General features: G+C 37.6%; 1 protein-coding gene across 1 annotated transcript; it reads left to right on the top strand.

The window, feature by feature from the left end:
- The first annotated feature begins 6,679 nt into the window (after positions 1-6,679).
- atp1b4 (ATPase Na+/K+ transporting subunit beta 4) lies at positions 6,680-13,810 on the top strand. Its single transcript, XM_059346863.1, has 9 exons — positions 6,680-6,840; positions 7,064-7,132; positions 7,796-8,012; positions 9,533-9,661; positions 9,794-9,898; positions 10,241-10,440; positions 11,240-11,296; positions 11,386-11,478; positions 12,779-13,810. The coding sequence occupies exons 2-9, from the start codon at positions 7,067-7,069 to the stop codon at positions 12,935-12,937; spliced, it is 1,026 nt and encodes a 341-aa protein (XP_059202846.1). The 5' UTR covers positions 6,680-6,840; positions 7,064-7,066; the 3' UTR covers positions 12,938-13,810.
- The last annotated feature ends 13 nt before the right edge of the window (positions 13,811-13,823 follow it).

Here is a 13,823-nt window from a genome sequence, read left to right as displayed (position 1 = left end):
AACTCGGGGCCCGCGGGCCAATTGCGGCCCTCTTGACGATATTTTGTGGCCCTCACCTTGATATGAAAGTTTAATGTGAGTTTTATATGAATGTCTCTTTACCGTGTTGTGTGTGGAAGGTCCCTTTATTGCGCAAGCTGGGGCTTTGTTTCACTTGTTTTCTATGACGACGTTAACAAAAAGAAAGGCAGCTGCTACCGGACCGTTTATTATCTACCGTGTTGTTGTTACCGGAAGAAGTGGAAATGTTATGTAATGTAATTGTGTGTCTTTTTTTGGTAATTTTGTATTGTTGTTTTTTTGGTAATTTTGTGTCTTTTTTAATAATTTTGTGTCTTTTTAAAATAAGTTTGTCTTTTTTTGTAATTTTGTGTCTTTTTGGTAATTTTGTGTCTTTTTAAAGTAATTTTGTGTCTTTTTAAAGTAATTTTGTGTGGGTTTTTTAAAATAATTTTGTGTCTTTTTTTGGTAATTTTGTGTCTTTTTTTAGTAATTTAGTTTTTTCTGTCATTTTGTGTCTTTTTTTTTAGTAATTTTGTGTCTTTTTTTGGTAATTTTGTGTCTTTTTTGTAATTTTGTGTCTTTTTGGTAATTTTGTGTCTTTTTAAAGTAATTTTGTGTCTTTTTAAAGTAATTTTGTGTGGGTTTTTTAAAGTAATTTTGTGTGGGTTTTTTAAAATAATTTTGTGTCTTTTTTTGGTAATTTTGTTTTAGTAATTTAGTGTTTTTTCAGTCATTTTGTGTCTTTTTTAAGTGATTTTGGGTCTTTATTTGGTAATTTTGTGTCTTTTTTAAGTAATTTAGTTTTTTCTGTCATTTTGTGTCTTTTTTGTAATTTTGTGTCTTTTTTGGTAATTTTGTGTCTTTTTGAGTTTGAGACCTCTGATTTAAAGTAAGTGTAACAATACTTAGCTAACATATCAGTTTCCCCTGGAGTACGTGACCATTACACTGCCATGTTTGTTACTTACTGCGCAAAATTTTGCATTGAAGTGAATGGGACGGCCGAAAAAAAATGAGCAAAAAAAAAACAACAATTGGAGATTTTCAAGAGTCAACTTCTCCGGCATAATTTCACCTAGAGGCTCCATTTAAACTTTAGACAGTAGACACAAGTCTTGTGTATCTGTGTATTAATCCACGTTTCGATAGGTCATATAGTTTTTTTATCAATCCCTGTTCAATGACCATGATCATTTTTGGAGAAATTCTGAGATTATAATGGGTGTGTATTGCACGGAATGTTCGTGTCACAGTGTGTGACATCATCGCCAGAGTGTAGAGGGAGAGAAAAAAAATTGTCAAAAAATAAATTTGAAAACTGCGCTCCAGGCCGCAAATTCCACTCTACAGAGATAATCTATACATAGAAACGTAGGAAAATTTGTCTTCTCACTCACAATCCTCTGGTAAAGCTGTCAGAGTTATAGTTTGGGCGTAGGACACACAGATGCACCACCAACACGCACCAACAGCCTCATTGACTCCCATATTAAAATCGCAGGAAGATTTCTGTAGAAAAGCATATTTAACAGTTTTTCAGATCGCTCTTACAAAGCTATTTCTTCATTTTTCTTCACAAAAAACATATGTGGCTGTTCAGGAAGAACTCAGGATGCTCAAAGTGAAGTCGGATCAATGATAGCTGTAGGGGCCAGTGCTCAGTGCGATTGCCCCGTGGCCCTAATAATAATACATTTTATTTGGAAGGTGCCTTTCTTGGCACTCAAGGACACCGTACAAAAGGTAGAAAAAGATTGGGAAGGAAGTGTCCTCAATTTTCACCAAAAAATAAGTAAGCAACCACTTTCAAAGCATCCAATATTTATTTAACAACACCTATTCCCAGCAGCACTAATGTATTGAATTGATAGAGCCATCACAGAGGAAGACAAGACACAAACAAGAATCAAGAATCTAGAATCAAGTAGCATTTTGGTCCTCAGGTCATTTTAAACAGAAATCACCTCAAAATTCATAGTTGAGCAACGGCTCGGATGGACAGTTTATAAGCGAGAGATAACCAGATATTGCGATTGTGCCCACGCTGCCCCGGGCCCTTTAGAGGTCGTAGGCCAATTGCCCAATTGCCCATATGGTTAATCCGGCCTTGCTATCATCTCTATCGATTAAATAAACGTATAATTAACTAAATCATCAAATATTCTGCCATGTTAAAGATAATAGATAATGTTAGTACAGTAACGTAACTTCAACTGTTAACCCATTATCGGGCGAAGAACCATATTTGGTAACTTCAGCAGATATCCAAAAAAAAAAAAAAATTAAAATTTGCGAAAAAAGTTGCAAATTTACTAAATTAAAGTGGCAAATCTACAAGAAAAAAAAGTCGCAGATTCAAGAGATTTAAAGTGGCAAATCTGCGTGAAAAAAGTCACAGATTTACGAGAAAAAAGCTTTTTTCTTTGCAGATTCACCACTTTAAATCTCATAAATCTCATAAATTTCTCAAAATATTATCCCCCTAATATCGTAATATCCTCCAATATTAGGGTTGAAATTTGGAATTTGCAAGTATTTCAATGAGTGCCCTATTAAGGGTTAAAGTTCGAAACTAACGTTACAAGATAAGCAACGCTTAGATTTTGAGGTGACATTAACTGAATAAATTGAAAATTTGGTTTGGGATTTAAATAAATGTATAATTTCAGTATTTTGTTTAATTTTTACTTTATTTATTTTAAGTAAAGTGAATAACCAAATAATAAAAACATTAAAAAAAATAAATAAAAAGGAAAGAGCAAAGTAAGTTAACACCTGAGTGTTTATCACTCAGTTCTATCATTTTATACGATATATTTGAGCTTGTCTCCAGTTTTACTTGGTATATCATCATCAAAGTGAAACTGGCCTCATGGAGTTTACAGCCAGAACTTTAGAGGTAAATTTACAGTAGGGCTCCACGCTGCTTTGTTTTCTAGTCTGGATGTGATGAAGAGGTCATGCTTTGGCACTTTTGGAGACTCCAGAGGGTTAACAACACTAATAAATAGTTTGAGGTATGTTTAAGCTTGTTTTATACTGCTGTGTATGTGTCTACATATATTTGGAGCTCCTTGCCGTTGCCTAGGAGACAGTAGAAGCTGGAGGGCAATGGTCAGTCCGAGCATCGAGCGCCATCTTGTGTCCAAAATACAACGTTGCGTTCAAAAGCTCGCAAACATTCAGGAGATAGCAGCACATGAATTATACTTTTTAACTATGCAATGTTTGACTTGTGCTTTTTATTATTTTATCTCTTTTCTTATCCTGCTGTATCTTATTTTATCTTATTTATATTTTTATTCATATTTCCCTGTTTTAATTGACTGTTTTTACTGTTTTCAATTGTGTCTTGCTGTTTTATTGTGTATGTAAAGCACTTTGAATTACCTTGTGTTGAATTGTGCTATACAAATAAACTTGCCTTGCCTTGCCTTATCTCACAAAGTAACTCATGCTGCTTTCAGGTAACCCTACAGGTAAACCAAGCAATTTCCTATACCCACCAAAATGAAAGAAACACACTTTAACCCATAAGAACCCACGGTGACACGGGTGTCACAAACATTTTAAATGTTCTAGTAATGTTCATGTATGTTTTCTCAAGTACATACGTGTGTTTTTTAGTGTTCTACACCTGCAGTAGCTTGTTGAGAAGCCGTCCAATGAGGCAGTGTTATTTATATGTATTTATTGTCAATTTATTATTATTTTGTTACTTAAAAACAAATCTGAAATGGAATTTGTTGTCTAACAGCACTATTAAAGTCACACTTTTGATATATGTTATGGAGATGAAAACAAAAAAGGCAGATGGTTATTTGTTTTTATTTATTATTGATTTAATATTATTTTGTTACTTAAAAACAAATCTAAAAAAATGTATTGTTAAACAGCGCTATTAATGTCACAATTTTGATATATGTTGTGGAGATGCAAAGAAAAAGGCAACTTTGTGTTTCTGTAAGCAAAAAAGGTGTCTAGTTTATTCATTTAAAAATAAGAAATATCATAAGGTCCACTTGGTCTGTGGTATATCCCCCATAATTTTCCTTTTTAAGAACTACTGGGTCTGGGTTCTTATGGGTTAAAATTATGAACAACATTTATCCCTCTAAAGAATTACTTCGACTACACTTTAATATCAATGACAATTTATGCACATTCTGTGAAAATGACATTGAAACCACGGACCATGTCTTCTTCTCATGTGATGTGATACAAACATTCTGGGTCAACATTCACAATTAGATTAAACAAAAATCATATTATTTCCAGCTGCTATCTCCAGAGATGATGTCACTTTCAATATGCTTTTGCAAAACAAAAACGATGAACTATGTTGCAACGTTATCCTTTGTTTAGCAAAATGTTTCATCCACAAAATTAGAATTATGAAATCATCCCCCAAATTTATTGTCTTCATGAATTAATTCAAATTGTACTTAAAATCTCTAAAAATTCTAACAATACCAAAGGCACAAAAATGATATGATATCCTAAAAAAAATCCCACTGAAATGAACAATTAAAACTAATTTGAATCCCCCTTATTGAAAACAACATTTAGACTGTTTTATATGTATTTTCTATTTTATTTTATTTCAACTGCTCTGAATTTACAATATTGATGTTATTATTATAAGTTTTACTGTTGAGTGATGTTCACCTATAGCATTCTTTCTACACTCATGCAAAGTATGTACTGTAAAAAAAACGTGCCAGAAATGTTTATTTTTGTAACTTTCAACAAAGCATTGAAAAATAAGGGAAAAAAAGGAACTTGTACCTGATAATAAAAACACCTCAAAATGCACTTTTTGCTGACCTCATTCTAATATAGTGATGTACACATTGCCTGATTTAGAAATAAAATAAAAACCAACAGTATTTTTAGCACTTCATTTTTATATGAAGTCATGTTGCACAAAATGCATACAATCTCATTATTATGACAAGAACCTTTTCCATTTGTGAGGTGAAACATAGGTAATGTTTTTTCCAGAAGCAACCAAGTGTTTTTTGTTGGGTGCACAGGATGGCTACAAGACAACTAATTTGAAGAGCTGCTGGTTTGTTTCCAGGCACTGTGATGTGGGTAGTGCTGATGAGCAAGCACTGGAACCTTCCAGATTGACTGTGTTTAACCCTTTGATGCACAACATGGGTCTAAAGTGAATTTTCTATATTTTTGCAATAAATTAATTTCATCATTCAGTATTCCAGGTTTTCCTCAATCAACGTGTTTTTGATCATCATACATCCTAATTTTTTGTTTTTCATTTCTTACTTTTTGAATAAAAACCCTTTTTGTATCACTACGCTAATGCACAACATGGGTAAAAAAATTTCATTATGGGGGTATTGTGTGTATAATTTTAAGGAAAAATGATATTTTAATCAATTTTGGAATAAGGCTGAAACATAAAAAAATGTGGAAAAAGTGAAGCGCTGTGAAAACCTTCCAGATAAACTGTATGTGTGACAAAATGATACATAAACATGTTAAATATATTAAATATATGAGTGTGGAAAGTAACTATTTGGAACAAATTACTATTATTATAATATTAGGTCATTTAATTTTAAATCAAATTTGGATGAATGAGTCATTTTTGACCCATGTTGTGCATTAGAAGTGTTGTCCACATGTTGTGCATCAAAGGGTTAATCAAATTACCACAGGTAGTTAAAAGGGGCCCAGCAGCTCATTTGTTTCAGGGTGACCCCTAGCAGGCTAGCCCGGCCTTGCAGCTTGCTCTGCACAAATGCACTCAACCACTAGGGACAATGCATGGAATATTAAGTTTGTAACTATGGGTTAGAGGCGATAAATAACATTTTAAATGACAAATCCCTTTTTAAATCATTCCTAGGCATGAATAGGTGCATGTCATTAATGCTTTCCACAGGTGGGCTTTCCCTGCAAAACTTGACTTTTGCTCCTCTACAAATGTCCTTATGTGGTTATAAAATCACTGGCCTTCGCTGCAGAATAAACACACACACACATTAACACACACACGCGCACGTTTTTGCCGCGCAAATCTCAAAGAACAGATTTTTTTCCATGACGCAATTTCTCTTTTCATGTAAAAGAAGAAGGAAAAAAAGTTCCCCCTCTCCCACTTTTTACATGGGGTAACAGAGCGTTACGTGACCGGCGTGCAGATAGGATCAGGGATGAGGAGAAGTTGAAGCTCTCCAGGGAGCTTATGGTAAGCAGTTGCTGCAGGAGTGTATGGAGCTGCTGCTGGAGGTGACAGCTGGATCAGTGCGCATGCATGTGCAAAGACAATACTCACTGACTGATATTTCATATATTATTATTGTGTTTCGTGTTTAATAAATGCCCAAACAATAATATTTCTAATAATACCTTATTCTTTTCTTTTCTTTTTTGCACTCTAACTGGCTGATTGTCTCTGTGCACGTACAGTATGCAGCCGGGCAGTGATTGACAACAGTGTCTTGTGTTGGAATAAGCTATAAATATTGTATTCAGGCTTTGCTTCAGTCTTAGCCCAGCTTAGGAGACAATGGCTGATGGAGTGCGTGTACTGAATGCAGTGCTGTGGCCCAGGCCGCTGCCAAAACGTCTCTGGGACCAAAAAAAAGCACTTTGTATCCCACCCCCAGTTTTCTCTGTCCAGCGTTCATTCACTATGTTGCGCGCTTAGTTGCAGGAGGTTCTCCACACCCGGTCCCCTGTGCGTGCCTAAAACTTTTTTAATGAAATCCCCAAACACTTTTTGACAAACGTTATTTTTTTTTCCTCTGGGGGTCAAGAGGGCTTTCGACACATTAAGACGCGTTTTAATTGCGAAGAAAACTTCAGGTATGTCCAGCTTTTCATTGAAACTTTATTTGTTACAACTAAATTAATTATTTCTTGTGTCTAATTGCAGATTGTGTAATTCAGATGGCTTGGTATTGCTGTGAATTTTTTTTTTTTTTTTGCAAATGTTGTTGAAAAGTTTGCAGATGAAAAGGTGTGTCGCTTTCAGTCAATGGCAGGGTAGATGTGATTGGTTTAACAAGTACCTTTTCCTCCTGTGAAGAACATGGAGCCCAGTTCCACAGAGGGAGGAGCTGAGGAGAAGCTCCTTAAAAATCATCCACCAAGCGTTGTAAGTGCTGATATTAAATATCTTTATTATCACTGTATTCACTAAAGCAGATGCATAAATTATGGTATATTTCCCCACTTGCACTGAAGTTGTTTTTTTAAATTAACAACACAGTAATTATCATTATTATTATTAATTAACTCAATGATCAAGTGGTTTTATTGGCACAAGACTCAAAGCATAAGAGAATTTAAAACATTTAAGGGTAGATTCTTTAAAAAAGATAAATTCTCACATGTGAAGTGACTTTTCAGTGACACTCTGAAGCGTCCTGTGGTTCCTCTGGGATCTGTGTGTCCTGGCCTGTGGATGCTGAGAGTCAGTGAGTAACATCTGGCTGTCAGAGTGACCCTCCAGCTCTGCTGTCTGCAGCTGCTGCTCCAAGCAGGAGGGTCCACTCAGAGGAGGTCAGCTCTCCCAATGAGTGCCAGAAAGGTCACCAGCGGGTTTATAATTTGCAGAAACAGGGGACAGGACCATCAGTGCGATGTTCATTAATATGCAGTGCACTCTCTGGCAGTTTATATCGTCGGTCATACTCGGATCAGAAGGCATGCCATTTTTTTCCTGCAGTGTTTTGAAAAGAAAATAGGTGACTGCAGAGCTTTAGCAGTTGAGAATATGTGTGGTGAGGGCTTTTTCTCTCCTTCTTCTTTCCACCAGCCTCACAAAGTGATACTCAAACATGGCCAAGAGCTGGAGGAAGAGCAGGAGGAGTTGGCCGAGCACCAGCCTCTAGAGCAGGAAGACCTGAACTTCGAGAGATGGAAGCGCAGGCCGTTACCCAAGAGGACACTCCACCAGAAAATAGACGACATTAAGACGTACTTGTGGAATGCAGAGACCAACGAATTCATGGGACGCTCTGGGAAGAGCTGGAGTGAGTTAAAGATAATCATGTGTTTTTACCTTGTTGGGGTGTGCGGGGGGACTTTTGGATTGATGCAAAAGTATTTTTTACTTAATGTGTTCAGATTTAATGTTTAATCAGTTTGAATTGTCTTAAAGAAGAGCAGACACGGTGTTTAAATGTCTTTCAAAGATGCACTCAAGGGGTTAGAAATGTCTCTCCAGTCCAGTGACTCAAGCCCACTGTGCTGTGAGTGTGTGTGTGTCCTTATGCTCAATGTTTACATAGGTGCATGGACAATTCCGAGTGGCCCGACAAAAACAGACTGCCTGGGGACGTTTCCCCAGCGGGAGCTCGCTGTCCCGGGCCTCGCATTGGCCGGGAATCACATTCCTCTACATCTTACCATGCTCTCCACAGCCTCTTTCCCAAAGCCTTGGCGACCTCATTGCTGAACTTAACATGCGTACGGCCCCTCAGTTGCAGTTAAACACGTAGAGAAGTCTCTTCTTCTTCTTCTCTTTTTTTTTTTTACCACAGAGCTCACCGCCAAATTGAGTTTTTGGTGCAGGCGAACTTTAGTTGGCAGAAGCGACAGACTAGAAGAGTTTGTTGAGTCAATGATGATGGAGCAGCCTCTTGTTATTCCAGGGTAGCTGCCATGTGACGCTGTTGAGCCCCCTCCCTCAGCTCCACTGTACACAATGGCAAACATGATCCAACTGAGTGTTGTAGAGAGAATATCCAAGGAAAGTGTGTGTTTCTTGCATAAGATGAAATGCTGGATCCCAGGCAGGGCTAAGAGCTCATTCCAGCTACAAAACCAGTGTGTGCACACTTGTGGAGGAGTGGGGCCCATGTGTCTGACGAAGAAAGGCCCTGAGTTGAAGTCTGTGCTGTGTGTCCTGTGAGACGAGTGTGTAACAGGGGACACAATACCAGAGTGGGGTGATTGGGGCTCCTTGGAGCTGGCCGGGCCTCTATGGCTGCAAAAGACCTTCACTACGATGGCAACCGGAGGTTCACTGTGTTCCTGAGTGAAAGGACAGCTGGGAGAATTCTCACTGAGCTCAAACAGAAAGGCCTTTGTGGCTCCGGGGACGCAAGGCTGGCTGCAGCTAGTCCCCTGTGAAATTGCCCGCACAGCAAAAGCCATTTAATTTAGGGCACGTTTGGCTTGATTAGTTGCTAATGGACTTCTAATTGAAAATTGCAGAAGAATGATAGTTTCTTTGTCACAGTGTTCTCACACCAGCAGTGGATTTTACACCAACATTATAAGTTATTTAAGTCCAACATGAGAGGAGACAGTGCTTTTGTATGAGTAAACAAATTAGTGAGTGTCCTGATCAAGGACAGTAGCTGGAGTCCAGACAGACCACAAAGTCTGAGGAAAAAAAAAAGGAAACTCTTAATGGTTCATTGTTTTTCTCCACTCAGATCAAAGATATCATTCGTGGTGAAATGTCTGTTATATAAGACACTTTTGTGTAAATGCTGCATCAGAAATATTTACGCTAATAACTCCTTTTTTTGTGCTCCTCTTTCAGGCCTCATCCTCCTCTTCTATGCTGCACTTTATACGTTTCTTGCAGCCATGTTTGGCGGCTGTATGTTTTGCCTCCTGTGGTCTATTAGTCCCTACCATCCGACCTTTAATGATAGAGTGATGCCACCAGGTAAATATAACCCCAAACTCAAAGCCCCCTCCACTGTCTCTTTCCTCTCGTCTCTCTGCTCAACTGTCCTTCAGTCTGTTGCTTCTACTTGAGTCTCAGCACAGTTGACTGTCTCTTGGTCTCCACTGGCAGGTATGACGATGGCCCCGCACCTAGAAGGCCACGAGATCAACTTCAACGCCTCTGATCGCAAATCCTGGAAGAAGTACACGAGGTCCATGGAGGAGTACCTTAAACGTGAGTCGTCAGTGATTTTGGGAGGTGATGTTAAAGTCTGGGGGGTCAGATGAGGTTGTTGAGTTTGTTTAAAAGTAAGCGGGCATGCAATGAGTTAATCCTCATCTTCGCTACCTTTGTCCCCTTTTTCCATTTGGTTCTTGCAGGGCATGCTGGGAAGGGAAGCCTCTTTGTGGGCAGAGTGCAGCCATTCAATTCGGGGTTTTTTTCTCACCCTGCTTTTGTCAAGCTTCCTTAATCAGAGGCCTGAGTCTGGCAGGGCATTGCTGTAGCAGGGATTTATTTATGCCCTCCTCTCTCATTCTCCCTCTCTGCTTCTTTCTCCCTGCCCTCCATTTTCAGCGTATAACGATGTCACTCAGAACAGGAAGAATATCCCCTGTACACAGGACAGATACTTCATGCAGGAAGACTTGGAGGAGAGCGCCGAGCGGAAATCGTGTCAGTTTAAGAGGTCCTGGTTGGGGGACTGTTCGGGGCAGCAGGACCCCAGCTACGGCTATTCTAAGGGAAAGCCATGCATCCTCCTTCGAATGAACCGGGTAAGACGAGTATTAGTCACCAAAACCTGTAAAACAGCACAGTTTAAAGAGAACAAGCAAAAGAGGGAACATAAAACAGCAGGAACACAGTGTGTAGCTGAAGCTCACAGTGTTCTCAGTGAGTGACATCTTGTGGCCGATTCAAGGACAGAATGAAGACACATGAAGCCACTTCTGCACTGCACTTAACAGTTTAAATGGCTACTTATGCACAGAGTTCCTGCACCTTTTCCACAGTCAAATTCAAGCACTTTTCAAGCATTTTCAAGGTGCACGTTAAAGTTTTTCCAGCACCTTAGAGCTTCTTTACATCTTTTACATTTTACATAATGCGATGGAAACAAATATTTCCTCTAACTGAAGTTGCTCCTGATTATTCAGGGGAAAAAAGTCATTATATAAATAATCACTAGCCAATTAATAATTCAACTTGATGCTCTGAAGGCAGTTGCATTGCCAATTAATTTTAGGTTAGAAAATAAAGCAACATTCGCCCAATTTGACGAGACTTCCTGTAAAAAACACATATCTGGTTAAATCTAAATACAGATACAGATTATTATTATTTTTATAACAGGTCAAACAAAATTACAGAACCAAAATGGGGTTAAAAAGAAGTTTTTTCTTTCTTCAGTTCAGGTTAATACAATCCAAAAGTCTCAAAGTTTCGAGTTTGTCCAAATAATGGGACACAATACCAGTGACACACAACATTATGCTTGATTTATTTTAATGATGTGAATGCAGAATTGTATCCTATGCATGTATTTGTGTGCTTACTATTCTTACTTTTCAATAGATTCTTGGTTACTTACCCGGCCAGGGCAAACCAGTAAATGTGACATGTGGAGTAAAGGTACAGTAACCATCGACACACAAATACATAATAAATGTATCTCAGCGATAAGTTACATGTCAAGAAAACAAAACTTTTTCCTCTTTCAGAAAGGACCTCCAGAAGCTTTGGAAGAAGTTCAGTTTTTTCCTAAAAGCATTTTTGACCTGAAGTACTATCCGTACTATGGGAAGCTCAGACATGTGAGTAACAAGTGGAGCAGAAGTTTTTCAAAGTGGGAGGCGGGTGTTCCCCATGGGGGCAGCCAGGACAGGAGAAATAATAGAAAGGCCCATTTCCTGTGTCCTCCACTGCGGATACTGTTATAGTCATGGGGTTACAGGAGGCTAAAGGTCACATCTGGATTTGAGGCCCTTCGTATCTTTGCTCTGTGTGGTCAGAGTGTCTTACACATGACTTTTCTTTCACGTGTAACTCAACATCTGTCTATAATTTTATATGACGTATCCCTGATTGTTTCTTTGTCTTCCAAAATCTTACAAAACGGTCAGTTTGCCTGTATGATTTTGCGACACAGGTATATTTTATTTGTCAACTTTGTTTGAGTTCTGTCTCCCTATTATTGAATGATTGAATATTAACTCTACTAATCTTTATAGTCAATTAGTGTTTGTTGCTGTACCCAAATCCTAACACATTATATGGGAAAGCACAAATATCAATTCAATTTGACGCTCTGACGGTACAACAGTTGCGTTGCCAATTCATTTTAAGTTAGAAAATAAAACATTTACCCAAATTTAAGTGACTTCTGTTATAAAACATACATCATATTTTCTGTCCAAATACAGCGACAGAGATAGATGATTTTTTTTCTTTTCTGGTGAAACAAAATTACAGAACCAAAATAGGGTTGAAGAGAACTTTTTTTGTTTTTTCAGTTGAGATTAATTTAATCCTCATCACAAAAAAGATAATTCTTAGACGGTTTGGGAGAACTAATTCATTACTTAATTTATTATTTTTTATGCACATTATGGAGTCTTAAGTTATGTCAATGGCCAATATCTATCTTGACTAAATTGTTAAGGGTCCATCAGATTAAATAACATCCTGTGGTAAACTGAGCAATGGAAGGACTTTCTCTAGGCTTTGTCGAAGGGGAGAGCCACAATCTCAGCCTCTGACAAACCCGAATATAAATACTTCAAGTCAAGTCAAATTTATTTATATAGCGCATTTACAGACGGCTGAGGCGCACCAAAGTGCTTCACATAAAAGTGCAAAAAGTGCAATAAAATACAGAATTGACAAAGGTAAAAAAGCAAAAATTTAATTTAAAATAAATTAAAAGAAGATGGGATAATTTCAGAAGCACTGTGGGATTACTAGGGGACACTATTCCCTAGAACTTGCCGGAGGAAAAAAAACAAAAACAAAACAAAACAAAAAACTTTAATTGTAGGCAAGAGAAACGAGGTGGGTTTTACTTTGATATTCTTGTCGGTCATGTCCTGACCTGTTGTGTCTGCTCTGTCTCAGGTAAACTACTCTTCACCAGTGGTGGCTGTGCGTTTTGCAGTGCAGTACGACACTCACATCCAAATACAATGCAAACTGAATGGAAAGGGCATCGTCAGTGATTCACCGACTGACCGCTACCTGGGCAGTGTGACCTTCTCCCTGGATGTCGGAGCGTAAGGCTGCCAGCAGGAAGCTCCCCTTAAAAAATGAGGCAGGAAAAAAAAAATGTTTGAACCATTATTTTCCATGAAATATGTAATTCCCCTCTCCTCATCTTTCACTTAAATATCCACATCTTCTGCTGTGAAACAAATTCCTCAAGAAGTAGATATTGACTCTTGTGTTTGTGTTGTATCTTTGTACTGTGAGCGTGCTTCTTGCACCTGCACCCACAACAAACAGTGCTGAGCACAGGACAAGTGCGTAGAGAGTTACAATTCCTGACATTTTGTAATGATTAGCAAGATTAATCAAACTAAATTACATTCTGCCCAATAGTTAGCTATTTCTGGCTATGCAAATCCAATTATGACTTAAAACATTACTAGGCAATTAGAAATATTGTTGTATCAGGTTAGATTATGGTGTCGTGTGCACAGTTTTGTGTGACAAAGTGTACTAATTTGTTTTGAGTTATATTTTTCAAACATGTATATTGTAAGAATTCAAAGAACTATAATGCAAACACTGAAAGCAGGACTTGTACTGTACTTAGACAGTAAAAAAAAAAGACATAATGACTGCAAATACACTATTACTATATTTTTGTTGAATAGAGCAGTATTATACATTTATGATAAAGCATCACAAGCCACTTCTTGCCTTCTTTTGTAAAAACATTTGCTTTTGAAAATGAAATACTACACAAGACTGATCAATAAAGAGACATACTGTACTGTGAAATAGTTTGTGAAAGGTCTGTACCATTTAAAAATATATAACTATTATATTGTGATAGTATTAATCCTGTCTGAACTGTGCTACTAAACATGGTATAAATGTTGTATTTATTCCTATTATAGTTCTTATAATAAATACAATGTTCTGGTATGTACTCTAAGTT

Source organism: Centropristis striata, chromosome 12 (genome assembly GCF_030273125.1).
Source record: "Centropristis striata isolate RG_2023a ecotype Rhode Island chromosome 12, C.striata_1.0, whole genome shotgun sequence".
Classification (NCBI taxonomy): domain Eukaryota; kingdom Metazoa; phylum Chordata; class Actinopteri; order Perciformes; family Serranidae; genus Centropristis; species Centropristis striata.
Note: the sequence above shows the minus strand (reverse complement) of the source record. Positions and strands in the feature narration are given on the sequence as shown.